Below are 21,046 nucleotides of genomic sequence, written 5' to 3'. Positions count from 1 at the left end.
AGATAGAGCTCTGCTCTCTTTAGGATGTACCACATATTCCTTTCCGAGCTTCACATGTTTCAGTGGACACCTCTTGGGAGATTTTGGCTAGCATTTCCTCTTGGCATATTTGGAGAGCCAGATGCACAGAGGCCTTGGATGACACCCAGATACACCCATCACAGGTGTTCACGGGTATTTGGAGTGACACGGTTCACACTTTGATAGCCATATGGGCTAGCATGCAAGGCCCTTCATGGGCAGCCTCTTCTAGAAGGACTGTATTTCTTGGAGTTTGGAGGGGTTCTCCCTTTTTCTCGGAGGTCGCTACGGGATTGAGATGGCACTATCAGCCCCAATTCTTTCTTTTTGGCTCTTGAGCTTTTCATGCATTGCATGGTGTATCCCGTATTTCCGTATGGAGCTTGCTCTGACGGTTTTCTTTAATACTTAATGGAAGTCTCTTTTTTGCAAAAAAAAAAAAAGAACACTCAAGGAGAATTTGACTATAGAGCCTATTCTTGTAGTCTTGGATCTTTATCAACGTTTTGATGTTGATTGTGATGCTGCAGATATGACTCTCTCTGGGGATCCCCTGTGCTTGTCCACTCTCGATACGGAGTCGGTGTGATGACACATGGAACTGTCCGATGCAATCCTGAGTGAGTGTGGTAGGAGTATTTGAGTATACCTTGGCGGGATAATGAAGCCGTCCTCGGAGATGCGTAAGCAGTGGCGCGATAGAGATTGAGCATCAAGGAAGCTCAGTTTGTGCCAACCAGGTCTTGAATGTGTGTAGCTGTAAAAGATCCTCTTGGATGGTCGAGTTGAGATCTTTAACATGAAATGGGATGAACGGAGCATCAATGCTGTACTGGAAGGGTGGCAGCCTGTCTATATGGAAACCCAGTCTCCCAAACCATTTGCATGTGTGTGTGTACCAGCATCTCTGATCACCCTAAGCTGCTGATGCCATGGAAGAGGCTAGCGCCAACCATGGTCGTCTGCAACGCCCTGTAGTACATGAGCCAAAATCTTGCACGTGGTATAGATAAGTGATAGCCTGGAATGCCGCATCTAACTACAATGGAGATGCGCCAAACTCAGCTTGAATGACTGATGGGGAACAGATGGCTTACTGCGGATCATACTTGATAACAAGAGAACAGGTAATCTCTCCACTCGAATCCACTTTGTATTAGACAGGTATGGCCCCCAGCAAGGGCTGCCATACATGCTCGCAGGTTGAACCAAGGAGTCGAAAAGGAGAACCTTGGTCCGTGGATCCTGGAAATGCGAATGGAAGCCATTGCATCTAATTGAAACACCAGTAGAAGGCTTCCTTGCCCTTGGCATGTCTTTTGGAAAGGAAAGCTGATGTTAGGCCTCGCTCTTGTAGGTTGAGGTTGTGAATCATATTCTTCATCTCTAGATCAAGGAGCATTGGGCTCCAAATTTTGGCACCTAAGGCCGTGAAATTGAAACCCGAGAATGAAAGAAAACAATAGAATGAGATAGGTTAATGGCTTTGATAGGCAGGTCCGTATTTTGGAGGAAGATGTTCGATCATCTGCTCTCCCCAAGCCTAGTGGTAAGTTGGTGTTTGCTCATTTCTTTAGCTGCTTTGCTAGTTCCCTTTTCTTTTTCCACTATTAGATGATGCCTTTATCTTCGCCTTGTGCTTTTGGGTGCTGCTTGGTGCATCGATTACTTCTGAATGTATTGTTGATGGCCTCCCTCTTGAGTGTCCTCATCTAAATGCAGCTCCAACACTCGTACTCATTTTTTTGACATTGTGGAGCCATGTGCCTTGAAGTCATAAAAGGGGACCATCCGCCCTCAGTCCTTCCACCATATCCATTGTTGTCTAGAAAAGGCATGTTTTGTGGTGGTAACTTTCCTCGTTTCTTTCCACACCAGTAGTTCTTCTAAATTCTCATTGTTCCGGCCTATCTGTAATGGATCCTCTTTTGTTTGAAAACGTACACATGCAGATGGAGGCTTATGATTCAAATGTTGAGTACTCTTCATCTTGAAGTCAGCACCAGGCCAAAAAGTTGTAAGGACATACCTTAGGGGACTGTTTAATGCATCTTCTCTTGTTTCATTAGAAAGCTTGCCATCATTTTGCTGCTCTACTCCATCTAGCTCCACCAAGTTTGTGCTAGTTCTAGTCTCAACCTGGGGCTGTTGCCAAACTGTGATTATACTACCCTTGAATTCCTAGATCAAATACGTATATAGGATGCACCCTGAACGATCCTCATCCAGGCTTTGACCACAGCTGGTCCCATTGGGGCATAAATGGATGTTAAAAAGTTTTTGATAAGAAAAAAACAAATATGATTAGGAAAAAAAGGGCTTGTTCTGTACCCTAGAGAGTCAGTGCTAGCCAGGGAAAGGGGCGGAGGATATGAAGAGGTAGAGTCGGAATGAGGGCCAGGCAAGCAAGCATGGGTACACAGGAAGGGTACTTGCAGATGATGATGAGGGTAATTCTAGAACTTGAGGTGGTAGGTACTCCCTTGGCCTCAATTTCAGTACTGCAATTGGTTCTTTTGTAAAAGCTCAAAGATGCTTCAAGCCTAATAGTAGTTCTGTGATAAGTGCGTTGCAGTTAAAGTTCTTAGAATGTAGTTGTGTTCCAGATGTTTGCAGAAGTGACTTCTTAATATTTTGATAGGCTGCTTTTTGTGATCAAATCTTTGACTTTCACGAAATCCTTCCTCCATGTTACAAATTTAGAAAGAGGAATGTCATGTTGATTCTGCATGTCTTGCTAGGCTTTCATATTGTTTTTCTTGACCCTAAGACAGGGAAAGTTGTGCTTTTGTATGATAAATTGATAGCAGTTTCTGAACTGTAACAGATCCCAAGCCAAAAATATCTGAGAGTGCTGCAAATCTTGAGCTAGCAAGGAGTAAGAAGCGGATGATATTACTTGATGCATCTCGCAACTTAAAAGCAAATCCAGATCTCAAGCAGGTGGTGAAAACAGAATTCATTTTTTCGCCTTTTTTAAAATAAAAAGGACAGAAAGTTGTTGAATCTGATGCACCTCCTTTGTCGATCTTGCTTTGTATTAGCAGTCAACATGACTCTTGTTGTTTCAAATTGATGAAGTTGATGTAGAGTGCTCCTATGTGCAAGCATATAGCTGTTGTCTTTATAACTAATTTATGATTATCTGTTGTGATATTCTGTAAGCTTATTGTGTATCTGTGAGCTTCATTTGGAGGACTGGTGATGTCTCTTTGTATGCAGCATTGCAATCAACACGGGAATGCTTACAAGTTCAGGATATAATCGGCTGCCGAATTGGATTTCTAATTGTTTGTCTTAATAGTTTGACTTCTCGTTTTACTAGTTCACCTCATAACAGGCGTTGTAGATGAACCATGTGAGACAATATTGTTTGTCTTGTTGTGAACTGATGAAAAGTCTTGTAACTTCATTTTATCGGAAGAGGTGCTTTACAAGCAGCTTTTGGAAGAAACACTTTGTTGCGGGAAGAATCATTCGTTGGGGATGTAATGTTCTGACTGTCAGATTTGTTATTGTTCGTCTGTTATAAGTTGTATTCTTATGGTTGCTTGTTCAGTGAAAGTTGATTGAGTGACAAGGATACCAGACATTTTTGGTTTTGTAGATGGCTACTGACATTGTAAGTCAGATTTCAGTGGCTTAATAACTTGATTTTCTGAAGAGAGATTATGCTATTATATTTTAACAGGTCCTGAAAAGCTGTGAGAGAAGCTTTATAAAGACCTTGCAACAGGTTTCTGCTACACAAGAACAAGTCAGGTGAGGTAGGGAATCTCAGAACAAGTTTAAGGAACTATGAATATGAGATATATTTTTGTTTTCAGCCTAGTAACTGTGAATTCGCTTCTGGCAGCCAAAACTTGTTTCACATTCTATGTCCTTTGCTCCTTGAAATAGGGTGCCATTTGTTCTCTTTTCTTTTCTGTTCTGAAGAAAAGGATCTGTATGGTTATAAATACACCTATCAGCATAGGTAAGCGTGATAATATGTGAAACCATAAAATGTCAAATGTATGACTTCCGTTTTGTATTATCATAGGTGCCATAAATGTCAAATATACGACTCCCATGTGGTGTTCTGCATCATCATATGTGCTTATGATTACATTCTGATGATGTACACGAGAGGTAGAGCGACCCTCGTTTCAAGACATATCCTCACTTTGAGGTGCTCAAGACATGAGGAAGGAGAAAAGGGGGTGTGGTGCTGATATCTCTCTGCCCCATGTAAGCAATCAAATAGGACTAGGGCTATAAGGAGGAAGCCCGGTAAACTTCTTTTGTTTAAAAAGTAAATATCTGAGAAGAAATTTGAATCTGATGACTGATATTGTGTTGGCTGACCACTGTCTATTGTAGTGGTTAGATGAGGGACTTATCGCCCTAGTGCTACTTGGGGCAGAGAGATATCATCACCACTCCCCCTTTCCTGCTTCCTCATTTTCTGAGCACCTCAAAGAGAGGATATGTCTTGAGATAAGAGTGGGTTTTCTTCCCCAAGAGCCCATGCTCTACGGTTACATAAGAAATTTGAATTTTGATGACTGAGATTGTGTTGACCGACCACTGGCTAATTTATGTGGTTTGATGAAGCACTACTCACCTTGAAAATTTGGATGATTCCTTGGCCAATGTTGTAGTGCTCATATGCCCAGCTTTCGAGGTCAAAGACTTGAAAACAAGTGCCACGTGTCCCTCCTTAGGTTCAGGTGTCCCTTTTCACCTGATAGGAAGAGGTAAAGACACCATGATCTTCAACGTGCTGTCTGGAGGCAGATTGGTCAGATCTTCTGATTCTGATGTGGTTTTTGATGGAGATAGAGAAGAGTGAGAGAGCAAGAGAGTGCTGAACGTAAGTTTGCAATAGATGAAGTGAGTAATACAAGAAGAGGGAAGGTTTTGTCTAAGTGACAAAACCTTATCCTTCACTAACCGTAGTTAGTGAACTAACTGTGGTTAGGGGGAAAAACCTCTTAAGAGGGAAAAGCGCCCCTAACCTACTTATTACATTACATTGGTCACTGCTAGAATATAATAACAATTCTAACACCCCCCTGCAGTGCCAATGTCATGTACAAGGAAATGATCAATCACCAAAAGGAGAAGTTTAGGGCACTGCGAAATGTCTCAAACTTTTCACGTGGAAGTGCTTTGGTGAAGATGTCTGCAACATTGTCATGTGTTGACACATACATCATACTGATCTATTCTGCATGCAACTTCTCTCTGACATAGTGATAGTGAACCTGAATGTGCTTCATGCGAGTATGAAACATAGGATTCTTTGCCACTGCTATAGCACTCTACTATCAGTGAGAATCGGAGAAGGACCCTCCAATGAAAGATGAAGATCAGCAAACAAACGACCCAGCCAAACACATTCAATTGTCACTGTGAAAGCTGCCCTGGACTCAGCTTCACATGAGGAGGTAGCCACTGTAGATTGTTTCTTGCTCAACCAAGAAATGCAAGCATGTCCTAGAAAGAAACAATTCCCACTGGTGGACTGCCTAGTATCATAGTCTCCAGCCCAATCTGAGTCACTGTAAGCATGCATCTGCAAGTCACCCCCCTTGGGAAACATCAAGCCAAAAGACTTTGTACCTTGCAAGTAACGGAAGATGCATTTTACAGCCTGCCAAAGCATAATCTTTTACAGTCATAGTAGCTAGTCCCTGCTATGCATGATGGAGTTTATGGTTTTCAACCTTGTGAGTGACTATCATGAGATTGAAACTGCACTATGTTGTGTTTTTAGAGGATGAGTTTGGGAATGTTCCTGGATTCATCTAGGTATATGCATAATCTTTGGGCTGTGCATATACCTGCTTACTTGAGAAACTGAAAACTGAATATTAGGTTGTGTATTGCAGAGATAAATGAGGCATTCAACAGCCTGGCTATAGAGTGTGACATCAATTGATTCACCCGCATCATGCATTGTAAGCTTCAGCCCCTGCTCCATAGGAGTGGACATAGGCTTGCAATCATGCATGTTGAATCTGTCCAAGAGCTTTTGAACATACTTGGATTGAGACATAACAATGCCATGTTTCTCTTGAATAAACTGGATCCCCAAAAAGAAATGTAACAAGCCCAAGTCTGACATATCAAATGTAGCTTTCAATTGGACTTTGAAATCTGCAATTACTTCTCATTTGATCCGGTCAGCAGCATGTCATCTACATAAAGAATGATGACTAAAATATCACCTCCATCCTTCTTGATGTAGAGGGTGCTCTCAGTTGGACTATTGTGCAGCCCCTTGCTGGTTAGAAAGGCATCAATTTTTGCATACCATGCACGTGGGGCTTGTTTCAGCCCATACAACGCTTTATTCAGCTTGCATACCTGATGTGCATTTCTTGAAATTTCAAAGCCCGGAGGTTGTTTGACATAAACCTCTTCCAATAAGGCTCCATTAAGGAACGCTGTTTTAATGTCCAACTAATGAACATTCCACTCAAAATTTGTAGCCATTGCTATAACTGAGCTGATGGTGGTCATCTTGGATGTAGGAGCAAAAGTCTCCTCATAATCTATGCCCTTTTTTTGAGCATATCCTTACCAGCCTTGCCTTGTACGGATCAATGGACCCATCTGGCTTTCTTTTGACTTTGAAAACCCAATGTGTACCTATGGCACTCTTACCTGGTGGCAAATCCACGAGATCCCAAGTCTGATTTTTATGAATGGACTGCAATTCATCGTGCATGGCATTCATCCAATGCACATTATCCTTTGCTTCTTCAAACGTCTCAGGTTCTTCCTCATCAAGAAGAGTACCTGCATAAGTGGATTCAACTGAAAGAGCCCCCCCTGTGTGCCTTACTGCACTACGAGTCCTGCCAAGCAATGGAGCCTTAAGCTTACTCTCCTTGAGAGTGTGAAGCAACCGATTCGGGACTGTTTTGGCTGCGTGTATCTCTTGAATTTTTTGCCTGACAACTTCATCCACACCCTGAGGTTGTTCTAAATCAGCTGGGGGCTGAATCTGTACATGTGGATATGGCGGAGGTTGCTGTAAATTTTGAGTTTCAGCGGGGGATCCAAATGCTATAGGAAGCATCCCCTCAAACGCATTATCTGAAGAGGCTGGAATATGAAATTCAGCATGTGTATGTGGAGAATTTTCAGAGAATATAACATCTCTACTAACAAAAATCTTGCATGTAGCAGGATTGTAGAGACGATAGCCTTTGCTTTGTGAACTATGTCCCACAAAAATGCATTTGAGTGCCTTATCTGACAACTTGTGTCTGAACTCCACAGGCACGTGGGCATATGCAACACAACCAAAAACTTTGAAATGGTCCACTGAAGGCTTTCTCCCATGCCATGCCTCATAGGGAGTGATTGTCTTCCAATCCTTTGTAGGAGCCCGATTTAAAATATAGTTGGCACACATGAGGTCTTCTAGCCAAAACCTGTGAGGCAACTTCTTACTTGTGAGCGCTCATGCATCTATCCATTTCCATGGCAGTGCGATTCTTCCGCTCAGCTTTGCCATTCTGTTGAGGTGTAAGCCTCAGTGTAAGCTGATGCATGATGCCTTTTTCTTTCAAAAATGTCTCAAATTCATGAGACATATACTCCCCCCCTCTATCTGTTCGAAGTGTCTGCACCTTGAGTCCTGTCTCATTCTCACTCATAGCCACAAAGTGTTTGAAATGCATAAACACTTCTAATTTTGCCTTGAGACCATAGACCCAAATGTAGTTGGTAAAGTCATCTATGAATGTAACAAAATAGAGATAACCCCCAAAAGCAGGTGTCTTCATGGGACTGCAGACATCACTGTGAATAAGCTGTAATTTTCGTGTAGCTTTCAGTGCACCATCCTTTTTGAAGGGAAGTCTATGCATTTTGCCATGAATGCAGCCTTCACATGCATGAGGAGGAGGCGACTCCAAAGGAGGCAATACATCAACCATAATATGGCTCTCAAGTGTCATTAAGCTGCCATAGCTCATGTGTCCATACCTGGCATGCCATAACTCCGCATTCTGCATCGCAGCAGTGGAAGTGCTAACTGATAATGCAAGATGGGATCTTTTTTCATATAGATCAAGCTGAAAAAGACCCCGATACAAAGTGCCAGACAACATTAAAGCATAGTCATTCTCTTTGTCTCTGACTGCACACTTGTCATCATAAAAAACAACTTGAAATCCTCCTCTATTGCGTGAGGACACTAAAAGCAAGTCCTTCTTTATCCTTGGCACATAGAGAACATCTGAAATTCTGAAATCTGTGCCATCAGTGGATGTGAGAATAATGTCTCCCACTCCACACACTGAATAAGAAGAATTATTCGCACAAGTTACCTTCTTCTTTGTGGGTGAAGAATGCAGAGTTACAAATAGACTCTTCTTGGAAGTGATGTGCTTTGAAGCACCACTGTCAAAATACCAAGTATGAAGTGTCTCATCAACGCTAAAAGAGCATTCATCCTTTGAAGGATCATAACTGCAAGTCAAGAAAGCATATGGGTCATCATCATTAGTGGCTGTAATATTAGAATTACCCACTAAAAAATCTGAAGTGCAAGACAGAAAAGCACAGTGCTCTTCAACAAAGTTGGCTGCAACATCTCCTCCATCATGAGAATGTGGAACTGATGCATCTGACACAGTCATACCGGAATCCCTTTTCTTCTCTTTGGCTATGCGCTTCTTGCACTCTCCAATATAATGACCTGGCTTCTTGCAATAATGACAAATGCTCTTCTTTTTCTGCTTATTTGTATCACCCTTTTGCCTTATAAGAAGGCTGTCTAGAATCAGCTTTATGCTGATGTGTGGGCTGATTGGCATGTGGCTTTTGCTGCCCTTTACCCTTGGGCTTGAACTTGGAGAGCATAGCATGCTCGCCAGCCCGGGTTGCCATATTTCTGCGAGTTTGTTCCTCCTGCAACAGAAGTCCTACCAACTCGTGAAAGGAGAGAGGATTGCTGCCCCCCCTCAATGACAAATTCAGCGAGGTGTGGAAACCGAGATAGGACTCAGGAAGAGAGTTCAGAGTGGTGGTGATCATCTTTGAATCCGGAATGACTTCATCAATATTCAGCAATTGTTCCCTGAGGTCCTGAAGCTTTGTGAGGTGAGAATTCATGGAATCTCCCTCCTCCACATGTGTATGGGAAAGTTCTCGCTTTAGAAAGGAAACCCTGGCATCATTTCTTGCTGCAAACATACTCTTTAGTATCTCCCAAGCTGCCATAGATGTCTTGCATGACCGAATATGAGGTATAATGAACCTCTTGACAGAAAGAGAAATTACTAAAAGAGCTTCTGCATCTCTAGAGTCCCATCTTTTCTGCTTTGCTGTGGGAGCTTCTAGAGTAGTTGCTTCAACAACTTGTGCTGCATTTGTACCTCTACCCTTGCCTCCAGCTGTACGAGTGATAGGTGTAGTCGTTGTATTTGGTGTTGTTTCATCTCCATTGACATAATCCCAAAGATGTCTGCCAACCAAGATATTGCGAACCATGAAACTCCACAAGGAGTAGTTGGTGCCATCCAACTTATCCTCTTGTGTGAGAACCTCAAACACCTCATTTGAGTTATTCAGAGCCATTTTCACGAGATAATCTAAAAAAATACAGCAGACTGACCAAGTGAAATCCCTTCCTGGGATATAAAATGCACAAGTAAAATCTGCAAGGAAAAATCTGCCCACAGTGACAAGTACTGTCACAACCTGTCAAAGGCTCAGAATGCACTTGAATTATCCTGTAAATGCTCTCCAATGCCACTCAAAAATACCTGCAACAGTCCCAAAATGCTTGTACACTGCCAATTTGGATCAGAATGCCAAAAGCCCCAATTTCTTTAGGGAAATTGCATCCAAAAGAGGGCAAATTGCCTGAAAGACCCAAAAATGCAAGAAATTGCTGTGTAAAGCAAAAAGCCCCAAATTTTTGCAAGAAATTGCAACTCAAAAAGGGGCAAATTGTCGGAAAGCCTCAATTTGCAATTTATCTGCAAAAGAAGTAAATTCTACTGCCAATGTGTCCAAATGAAAATTCCAAGTGCTCAGATGTGACTCAAATTGAGTCAAAAAAACCTGCAACAATCTCAAATTGCTTGTACGCTGCCAAAATGCATCCGAATGCCAAAAGCCCCAAATGTTGAGCTGAAATTGAGCCAAATTTCACCCAAAAAGCAATTCTCTATTCCAGAATTATTACAAGTCCCAAATTTCTGCTAAAAAGCTTGACTGCAAATGAAAAACGAATTTGCAAACACCACTTTACGTCAAATGAACCAGTGCATCAACAAAATCCAATTGATGGATTGAGCTTGTACAGACAACAGCGTTCAAAAAATGCTTGTAGGTACTGGAGCTGATGGCATGGTGCACGTACGGTTGAAGCAAGCAGTACAGGTTACAGGTACCGTACGGAAGCCTTGCACTGTTGTACGATAAAGTGCAGATTTGAAAGCCGTATACCGTACGGAAGTCTTGCGCTGTTGTACGGCAAAGTGCAGATTTGAAATCTGTACAGCGTACGGACGCCGTACGGTTGCTTGCGTGCAAGTGCTATCAACGTACGATGCTGATGCAGGTACAGTTGTATGGACAAGCAGGTACCAAGGTACGGTGGCTGATTCGAAACGGAGCGTACGGCGCTGATTCGTGTGGCTGATTTGTACGGACGATGAGCAGAAGGCTGTACGGTCTAGGAGCGCAGGTTGTACGGCAGAGTGTACGACACCTAGAGGCTAGTTCACAAGTTGAGCTACGTGAGCTTGGGAGCTGAAGTAGAAGATGTGGGAGCTAGTCCAGAAAGCAGGAGCTCAGGATGTAAGAGCACTCTCACACATGGACAATGGCAGAAGTCCGAGGAGAGAAGCAGATGCTCTGATACCAAATGATGGAGATAGAGAAGAGTGAGAGAGCAAGAGAGTGCTGAACGTAAGTTGGCAATAGATGAAGTGAGTAATACAAGAAGAGGGAAAGGTTTTGTCTAAGTGACGAAACCTTATCCTTCACTAACCGTAGTTAGTGAACTAACTGTGGTTAGGGGGAAAAACCTCTAAAGAGGGAAAAGTGCCCCTAACCTACTTATTACATTACATTGGTCACTGCTAGAATATAATAATAATTCTAACAGTTTTTGATGCACACTTGGAGCCAGCCAGAGTCTTAGGCCTTGTTGAGTAGAGATATTTACTTTTGGCTGGTGTGTAGACCCTCATCTGGACGATATCACAATTTGTACTTGGAGGCTTTGGCTTTCAGGGGTGTCTGCATAAAGTATTGTCAATGGGATCCAGGTGAGTGGGAATGGATTGTAGTAAACCAACACTCAAAGGGTCTTCCTTTCTTTGATTTCACAGTAAGTAAATTAAAAAAATCTCAGATTTACTTGAGATTGGAGACCTTCTAGAGCGCATCATTGGGTTGGATATATAGAGATAATTTTGCAGGAGGGCTCTGGACATCCCTCAGGATTAGAAAAGTCACTCTCTTTCTCTAACTTTCTATTCATGGAGGGATTGTAGTAAATAAGTGGAGTAGTATTTTTGGAGTAGATCCCACTTGTCCACTTTGCTTATCAGCTAATGAGTCCATTCAGCACTGCCTCTGGGATTGCAAACAGGCGAGGATCATTTGGACCAGGATAAGAGAATGTTTTTCTCCTCCACTTTGTTTAATACTTAGTTTATTTTTGGGTAAAATAAATTTTGCATTATGAAAGAGAGTAGGACAACTACTACTCATAACATAATACTGACAACTTAAAGCCGAAAAAGCTGCTCCAGTAAATAATAGCTAGTACGAAAGAATTAATTACACTCGAAAACACTTCTAGCTGGGCTGTCGAAAAATCTCCCATGCAATGTGCGTCCTGTAGAGAGCAAAGTAGGGAGGAACGGAAGAAAGGATAAACATCGACAACAGAGTGTCCATAGAGCCGAGAAGTATGGGCATGATACAATGACCTTATAGCCCAATAACGACACCAACTAAAGTCTTGAATGTAGTCGGGGGTGGTGGTATATCTCCCAAATAACCAAAACTAGTTGCCAAAGGTAATATGAGATAAACGAGCATGAAGATAAGTCCCCAATATGGGAAGAAAGTCATTGGCAACCGGGCAAGTCCAAAGTAGATGAAGGATGTCTCCCGCGGATGTGAACAAGACGGACAATGCGAAGAAGTAATGCGCCTGGTAGCCAAGAATGATCCCACCGGCAAAGCACCAACCAAACATCACGATGAAAAGCGCCGTTGCCAAGCGGGAGCCTACTATTCCAAATACGGCCAAGACAAACCTTCCACCAAGCAAGCGGTTGGTCAATATGCTAGATAGAAAGACCCTGCTCATGAATCCATGGCTGCGGCAAAAGAAGATGATAAGCTTTCTTGGTAGTGAGATCTGCAAAGGAGAAAGTAGAATATTCCGGAATGCCTCGATCAAATCTCCAATCTAGAAGAGGAAGCTCCATAAACAAACGGGGAATCGGTAGGAAAGGAAGTAGCATGGTAGTGAGAATATGTTGGATAGGCTTGTGATGCATAGCCAATGAGAAATGTGTCCTGGCTTGTGGAAAAAGAAAGAGTAAGGTCCCTATCATCCACCACAGCATCCACTATAGAGATACCTAGTCGATGTGAAAGTAGGCCTTTGTAGGCTGAAGATGAGCCAGTGGCGGATCAAAGATCCGGCTCCAACGAATACTTTGCAGACGGAGGGTATTTCCAGGATCAGGGGGGACGTCCTGACCAATGCAAGTGCTTGAGTTGAAACTACCACTCCCGAAGCAGGCGAGTAGAAAATGGACAATCAGGAATAGTACCATGTAGATGCCCAAAGATAACGTCTGATAGAGCTGGAATCCATTGGCCAAAACGCATGGGGGTTTATATATTTTGAATATTCACACTCATATGATAGCTCACAAGGCTACACTTTTGCTTACTTTTCTGGAGCAATTTCAGCCAACTGTACTTCATTAGGTGAACCGCCTTATGGTCTGCTATATTGCGCGAAAGGCATTCCATTTCCCACGATATGAATTTCTCAATGTCTGTAAAAGACCAAGGAACCAATAGCAGTGAAATTGCATATTGGCCATTATAATGGATTGCACTATAAGTAAGCCCGATTTTGGTCAGGGAGACTTGGTTTATTACCAAGAGGGTTAACTACGATTAATGAGAGAACCACAGAGCTGAGTACGGTCAGAGAGTGTTGACTTTGGTCAACGAGACTTGGCATGCGCCAAGAGAGTTAACTATAGTTAACCAAGCTGTGCCAACTTCGGTTGGACAGATGTGCCAGCCTCGGTTGGAGAGACTATTGAGGCGCCACGACCATTGGTAAAAGCCCCTTAATTACGACCAAGAGGGTTGACTTCGGTCAACCAAGAATTGTGTTTTATGTTTTGTTCACATGTTTGTTTAGTGGGGACGCCCAGTTGTGACTAGGATTAGTCCATAGTTTATAATTTGCATGCAAAGTGCTAACAGTCAATGGGTGCCATGGTGGTGCGCTTTAATTAATTGTTGCAGTTATTGTGAGGGGCTAAAGACCCAAGCAAATTGGAGCATAGCAAGTATTTTTGGAGGCCACCCGTGTGACCAAGTGCTACGAAGATCCCAGAAATTGCTCTTAGAGGCATGTAATAGGAATTAGTCTAGATTTTTGACTAATGGCATGTTGCCATTTTGAAATGAGCTTGAAGCTCTTGTAAATATTTTCACGTTTGAAATTTAGAGCAGACAGCTCTACGCTGAACTCTTGTATTCCTTCTTCTCTCAAGTAATAAAATCATTTGGGGGGTCTAGCCCCACTATTGTCATGGGCCCTAGTACTCTGTAGAGTGAGAGAGTGAAAGAGAGAGAGAGAGAGAGAGAGAGAGAGAGAGAGAGAGAGAGTAAAGGAAGGTAGAAAAACAGCAGGGAGATTGCATTGGTATAAGAGCGTAAGGCTCAGCCCTTTCTCAAGGGATGACGATCTGCAGCAGTAAGTGAAGGGAAATTTTCCGCCGGTTTTACTGTAATTAATGCGTGTAAAGAGCGTGGAGTGAAGAAGACCTCTATGGCACGAGAGAAGATGGTGTGCTTGGACATTTCCTCATCCAAAGCGGAGAATCAGGCCTCTCAATCTGTCTCTATTGCCTCCGTTGGGGCTGCTATGCCATTCGTGAAGGAGTGGCAAAGACAAGCTGAAATAGAGATTGCCCGTACCGTCACTGAGTGCAATCTCTCTTTCCATGTGCTTCGATGTGAACAGTGGCGAAGAATGGTGAAAGCCATAGCCACAAAGAACAAGAAGTTGTGCATGCGATGGTGAGCTCCCTCCTGCGCCTGCGGCAGCCTGAGGGCCTGTTGCCCGCTGTCCCCCTTCCACCTTGCCTCGCCCTCGCCCCGCTCCGCCTAGCCTCTTCCTCCACCTTTGCTTCGACCGGCCTCCTTCGCTCCGCCTTGCCTTCTCCGCTCCTGCCCCCTTACTGCTCCTCTGCTCCTTTCTTCTCCCATCTCTCCTTTCCGCCTCGTACCTCCTCGGCCCCTTCCTTCTCCCGCCTCTCCTTCCCACCTCAAGACTACTATCGAAACATGATCCCAAACTAGCTCTCGGGCCACAAGACCAGCTGTGGTCATCCTCTCCGTCTAAAAGAGCTGGCTGTAAAAACCGATGGTCATGACCAAAATCTCCTGCGGGTCAGTGTGAATGATCCCTTGCGAGTCCCGGAGACACTGCAACTGTGTGCCTCCTGACCGGGGCCCAGTGGTCTCAGAGGAGGAAGGAGTGAAGGGTTGGAAGCAAGGCGAAAGAGGCGAGAGGAGGAGAAGAAAGACGGGGGGAGGCGGAAAGGTGGGAGGGCACGCTGGTAGGAGAGCGGGAGGAAAGATTTACGCAGCAGATTGGAGGAGTCTTTCACAGATGAGGAGTTCTGGGAAGCCCTCAAGGCTCTCCCGACCCAAAAGTGCTCGGGTGAGGATCGCTTGACTCCGGCCTTCTTTTGGAACTTCTGGGAGATTATCTCCACCCCCTTCCGTTTAGCTTGCCAAGATATTTTTGACACAGGCTTTCTCCCCCAGTCCATGAGCATGGGGTGGATTTGTTTGATACCAAAAGGGGGAGACAGGTTAGACATCTGACAGTGGATGCCGATCACTCTGCTTGATACTGTATACAAGATCCTCGCCAAGGTCTTGAGTTTGTGGTTACGGCCCAATCTTACCGATATCATTCACGACACAGACTGGGTTTGTCCAGGAGCGCAACATCCTGGACAACATCTTCACGTTCTAGGAGGCAGTGGATTGGTCTAGGCAGGAGTCACAGCCGATGGTCGTCCTTCTCTTGGACTTTGAGAAGGCCTACAAGAGGGTGGAGTGGTCCTTCCTGGAGCGCACTATGACGAGATTGGGTTTCTCAGACAGATGGGTCAAAGGAGTCTCAGCGCTATATGCAGGGAGTTCTAGTCAGATGCTTATCGGAGGACACCCAGGCGAGGCCTTTCCTCTCTCTCGCTCGGTCCGCCAGGGCTGCCCACTCACTCCCTTCCTCTTCTTGTTTGTGGCGGAGGCCTTGGGCTGCTACTTGAGATCACAGGTGGCGGGTCTCACAGGGTTGAGGCTCCCAATCAGACAGGAGGAGGAGCTACTTGACTCAGAGTTTGCAGTTGACACGGCCTTGTATGTTGAGGGCACCATAGCGAGTCTGGAAAGAGTCACGACAATGCAAAGCATATCCGATGGGCACAATACTTTGCAGACACCTTCAACTAGGTGGAATTGACTTACATGCAAAATGACACTCCCATCCCATAAGTGCTTGATCGGATTACATACCTAGCAACGTGTTTTTTTACGGATGTGCATGACACTAGAGCAAAAATAGTATTGATTGCTCGATCTGAGGTCTGATGACAAGACCGTGCTTCGAGACCCTCAAGAAGTGGACATGGTAGAACTAGATCTTGGTGTAGAGCTCCTCTCCCCCCCAAGCCCTAGATGTATGGAGCTGGAGGAGGTCCAACTGTATGATACGGTTGATGTCATCTTGTGGGATCATCTCGGGTGGTGCATCCAAACTGTACTGAAAGGGGGGAAGTCTGTCCAGTTGAATGCCATGATTAACAAACCACGTGGATACCCGTGCATACAATGCCGTATCAACACCGCTTTCTGCTAGTCGTTTGGAGGACTCCAATGCTAACCTCGGTAATCTCCACTGGGGTAAGGCCGAGACTCTGTGGAGGAACGTCATTGTCTGAAAGATGGCATCAACTTGCAGAGGGATCATGGCGAACTCTGCCTATATAATCTGATGGGGGACTGAGGTTAACTGTCAAGTCTCTCTCTCCACAGAACATCTCCAGAGCCTCTAGATATGTGCTCGGATCGGGAACAAGATCTCTTGCCCATGCGCAACGTGCTTAGTGCGTAGTCCCTCATGATCTGGTGATCTCTGATTATGAAGCCGGAGAAGGGCGGCCCGTACATTCTGCGCATTACACAAATGACACGTAGTGGGTCTGGGCATAGAGGACATATTAGGTGGTGCTTGACTTGGGATATCAAATAGAGAGCATGCATAGCCGGACTGCTAGATCTGTGATGGGGATGGGTGACTTCCCCTCCGAGAAGAGCCCCCATCCCGTAGTAGAGTCTTCTCTACAAAAGGAGCTGCTCACCTCATCCAATGAGGAAAGCCCGCTTCTTACGCCGTGTCACTCGGCGTGAGATCCGTTGTGCCTGTGGTAAGTCAAGTGTCCCGCGCAAGAGAGAGAGAGAGAGAGAGAGAGAGAGAGAGAGAGAGAGAGAGAGAGAGAGAGAGAGAGAGAGAGAGAGATCTTGCACACTTTTTTTTGGGGTGAAAATATCGTTGCTTTTATATTACAAGATGAGCATCCCAAAGCAGGATATGCTCAAAATACATCAAGCAAAGATGTTTGAGAAATATACATCTGATCTAGAGACCTTGTTTGCAAACAATCATAAAACGATTGTTGCAAAGAGTGCCTGAAGAAAGAGTAAGCTGAGAAAGTCGGGTCACCAAAAACTCTATGGTTTTTATCCTTCGACAGAGTCGAAAGTGCCCAATATCGAACCCAAATAAAGAAAAAAACAACCTGATGTCGAGGGGGATGTATCCCAAACAGCCAGAAATACTTGCCAAAAGTGAAGCCTGGAAATATGGCGCATAAAGTTTGACCCAATAATGCCAAGAAATCACATGTATGAGAACAGTGCCAAAAGAGATGAGACACTGTTTCCATGGGAGCCAAACATCGGCGACAAAGTGGTGGAGCAATACGGCGTTGTGCCAAAAACTGTCTAGCTGGAAAGACTCCCAATAAAACACGCCACAGAAACACCTGTTGCTGAAGAGGAATTTTGGCTTTCTAAACCCCATGCAATCTTTTTCGCCACCTCTTTGCCCTACTATTCATATGCCAAATTGTATTGCCCCTCTGTGCAGCCCAAGGCAAAGGCAAAAGAACTTTATAGAGCGCCGAAACTGTTGGACTGCCGCAAAAGACAACATGTTGATCTTGGCAAATGAAGAGTCCAGTCGTGCAGTTGATCCTTCACTTCCAAAGCAGGTACATGAGTAAAATTCTGAATGAAAGAGATAATCTTATGCCAAACCGGACGATAATGCAATCTAAGACTACATTTTGCAGCAGCCTGAGGGAAAGAAAGAGGAGTCCCATCATCATGAACAATATTTGAAACCAAAAGGATCCCCTTTAGACTCAAAAAAGAAGACTGTCGAGGCTCTTGCAAGGCCAGCGGAGGGGAAAAGACCCGAGACCAAAGTACACTTTTAGCCCTCAAGGAATTACCCTGTAAAGTAACCCAGCCATCCTATTCCAAATGCGAAAGAACATGTTTCCAATCCATCAACATATTGGAAACTAGAGGGCTGTTGGATATCAATGCTCCACTCTCGTGTAACTACATGAGAACCAGCTAACTCTACTTGTAAGCCCCCCATATGAGGAGAAGGCATTTGAGTAGCTCGGTTATCCGGTAGGTCCTGGTTTGGACGCCAGATGGGGGCCATGTGTGGCTTGATGGTTGGACGGATTCAGATAGAGTTGGCACACCGCCAACTAGGCTACATGCAAGTGCGGGAAGGCATCCCACGACTGACCGCACTGAGGGTAGACGGAGCATTTCTCGGGGCAGCCCACTCTCGGGTTGCAGGACCCGTTTTGGAGCCTCAGATGATCCTGGATGGCTGTGGGCCGAATGGCAACCATAGGTTAGTTGCTCTATTTTGCGCACCGGTTCTATCGTGTGGTCGGTGGCCTATTTCGAGACCGATCCCCAGTTGGCTGTTTTGGGCGGACTGGGTCGGTCACTCAATTGGGTCTAACCGACTACGATTGGTGGCTATATAAGGGCAAGCCCGTGAAGCCCATTTCATCACTGGCCACAACAACCCTGATTCCTTAGTATCCAGCCTCCGTCCTCTACTGTTTCCAGCACGCCATCGAAGCTTCTCCACAGGAGCGCACAGTTGGGAGGCAGCGCCATCTATTGTATCAGTTTTACAGTAATTAAATTTTTGATTCTCCATACTATCTGCTTTTCTCTCTCGCGTACGAGATCCTGTTATCTGTTGAGCACATACGTTGTATTGTTTTCTTACATGATATGAGAGCTTGGGCTCTAGCAAGAAGATTTGGTAGTGTGTTTTTATTTGCGAGCAGATTGTGAGAGATGGCCCAATCTGCAAGACTGCGAATCCGACCGTTTGGCGAAAGCGAAAAGTTGAACGGCACTAACTATCCACTCTGGAAGTTCAAAATGAAGACTATCCTAAGCGCATACGAGCTTTGGGATACTGCTACTGGGGTGGACCTGAAGCCGGTTGCGAGACCGAATCTAGCCAATGCAGCACAACAGATAGTACCAACTGCGGATGAGATTCTCGCGTGGACAAGAAATGCAGATGCGCTGTGTTCTATTGTCTGAAGTATAAGTGATTCTGTCATGGCGTTAATTCAACATGTCACCACAGTGGAGGAGGCATGGACGGTCTTGAAAAATCAGTACGAGACCACGATTCCAGACGCGGATTCAAAATCTGGAGACTCAACTCACGAACGAGAAACTGTTTGAGTCTGAAACGGCAAAGAAGTTCATTACCAGGATGAAGAATCTGCACGATCAGATGACTGCGATTAGCATTACCATCACCGGCGAGAATCTAGCACGAAGGTGCATACGGATTCTCCTACCAAAGTACGACGGTCTTGTAACGACGCTGAATACGCAGAACAGAAATACGCCTCTCAACTTTGAGGATTTCAGCGCAATGCTCCTGGAGGAGGAGATGCGTCAAAAGACGAGGATTGGAGAAGATTCGGCTTTCTCGGTTGGATCAAAGAAAGGTAAGGGTAAGGACTCTGGTAACCCATCTTCTTCTGATGATAAAAAGAGAACGAAGAAGATCAAGTGCTTCTATTGCAACAAGGCAGGGCACAAGCAGAATGAGTGCCTGAAGAAGATTGCAGATGAGAAGAACGGAGTAAAGAAAGAGTCCAGCAACACTGCGCAGGCAGTACCAGTAGAGCTGCTCGTAGCAATTGAGAAGATTTGCACGAAGGCAGTTCATGTATTTGCAGATGAACCTTGGATTATTGACAATGGTGCATCACGCCACATGACTAGTCGGAAGGATTGATATACCTTTCCACAGCCGGTAGTTGGCAATGATGCAAAATGTCCAGCAAAAGAAAAAGGTACGATTGCTCTCAAGTCAGATGGAGTTGTAAAACAGTTGTCCGATGTTCTTTATGTGCCAGATGTCAAGAGGAACTTGTTGTCCGTTTCCGCGATCACAGATCGGGACCTCAAAGTTCAATTCGATAAGAATGCACACAGATTTTGGATCTTCAAGGGAAGGTCGTTGGTACGGGTACACGGCGCAACAACATCTATGAACTCTCAGCTTTCAATGCTGGAGCCGATGTAAAGAACACTAAGCTGTGGCATGAGAGGTTTGGTCATCTAAACCTTAGTTCTATAAAGGAGATGCTTAAAAGTGGAATGATTGCAGACCTACCAGAAATTACAGATCTGCCCGATGTATGTGAAGCTTGCATGATGGGCAAGCAGCATCGGTAGCCCTTTCCTAAAGAGGTCAGTAGGGCAAAGGCTCCCCTAGAGCTGGTTCACACGGATCTCTGCAGAAAGATGGAGGAAGCTTTGGGTGGTTCCTACTACTTCATGACGCTGATCGACGACTACAGTAGAAGGATATGGATATACTTCTTGAAGACTAAAGACGAGACTTTTAGTAAGTTCAAAGAATGGCATGTAATGGTCGAGAAAGAAACGGGGAGGAAGGTGAAAAAGTTGAGATCAGACAAAGGTGGAGAGTTCACGTTAAGTGAATTCCAATGTTATTGCAAAAGTCACGGGATCAAGAGACAGAAACCCCCGCCACATACATCATAGTAAAATGGAGTAGCAGAACGCAAGATGCGCGTCATCTGCTAAATGGACCGGAGTATGATGAAAGAGAAAGATTTACCAAAGACTTTTTGGACTGAAGCATGTAACACGACAGTTTACATTCTGAGTCGTAGCTACATGAAGGATGTAAACGGGATGACTCCACTGCAAGCCTTTTCTGGTAAGAAACCTTCAGCTGTACATTTCAAAGTTTTTGTGACTGTTTTGTGTATGTCCCTGATGCTAACAGGACCAAATGGAAACCGAAGAGCCGGAAGTGTATTTTCTTGGGCTATAGTGAAGAGACGAAGGATTACCGTCTCTATAACCCTGTTACCAAGAAGGTAATAGTAAGTCGCGATGTGGTCTTCTCAGAACAGCCGCATCAATGAAGGAGGATGCTTCCTTCTCAGACAACCAGGACCAAGATATCCATCCAATACAACCACCAACAGCAGACGAAACTTCCCCAATGGTGCTTGGGAGCATTCAAGATAAAGAAGAGGAAGAAGAGCGTGCAGAACCACAACGGGAACGGCCATTCTCGAAGTGGGTAAAGTTGCTTTTGGACGGCAGAGAACCTCCA

The 21,046-nt window shown here is 44.6% G+C and overlaps 1 protein-coding gene across 1 annotated transcript in view; it reads left to right on the top strand.

Moving 5' to 3' along the window:
• The window catches only part of LOC147901235 (mRNA export factor GLE1-like), a 124,901-nt gene that overhangs the window by 27,520 nt on the left and 76,335 nt on the right, over positions 1–21,046 (top strand). The window contains exons 7-8 of the mRNA XM_087375971.1: positions 2,849–2,964; positions 3,713–3,783. Of these exons, the coding sequence (XP_087232097.1) occupies positions 2,849–2,964; positions 3,713–3,783 (187 nt within the window). The remainder of the gene's footprint in view (positions 1–2,848; positions 2,965–3,712; positions 3,784–21,046) is intronic.

This window comes from Dipteris shenzhenensis, chromosome 6, assembly GCF_047967505.1.
Source record: "Dipteris shenzhenensis isolate YYH24624 ecotype China chromosome 6, Dip_SZ_1.0, whole genome shotgun sequence".
Taxonomy (NCBI): domain Eukaryota; kingdom Viridiplantae; phylum Streptophyta; class Polypodiopsida; order Gleicheniales; family Dipteridaceae; genus Dipteris; species Dipteris shenzhenensis.
Note: the sequence above shows the minus strand (reverse complement) of the source record. Positions and strands in the feature narration are given on the sequence as shown.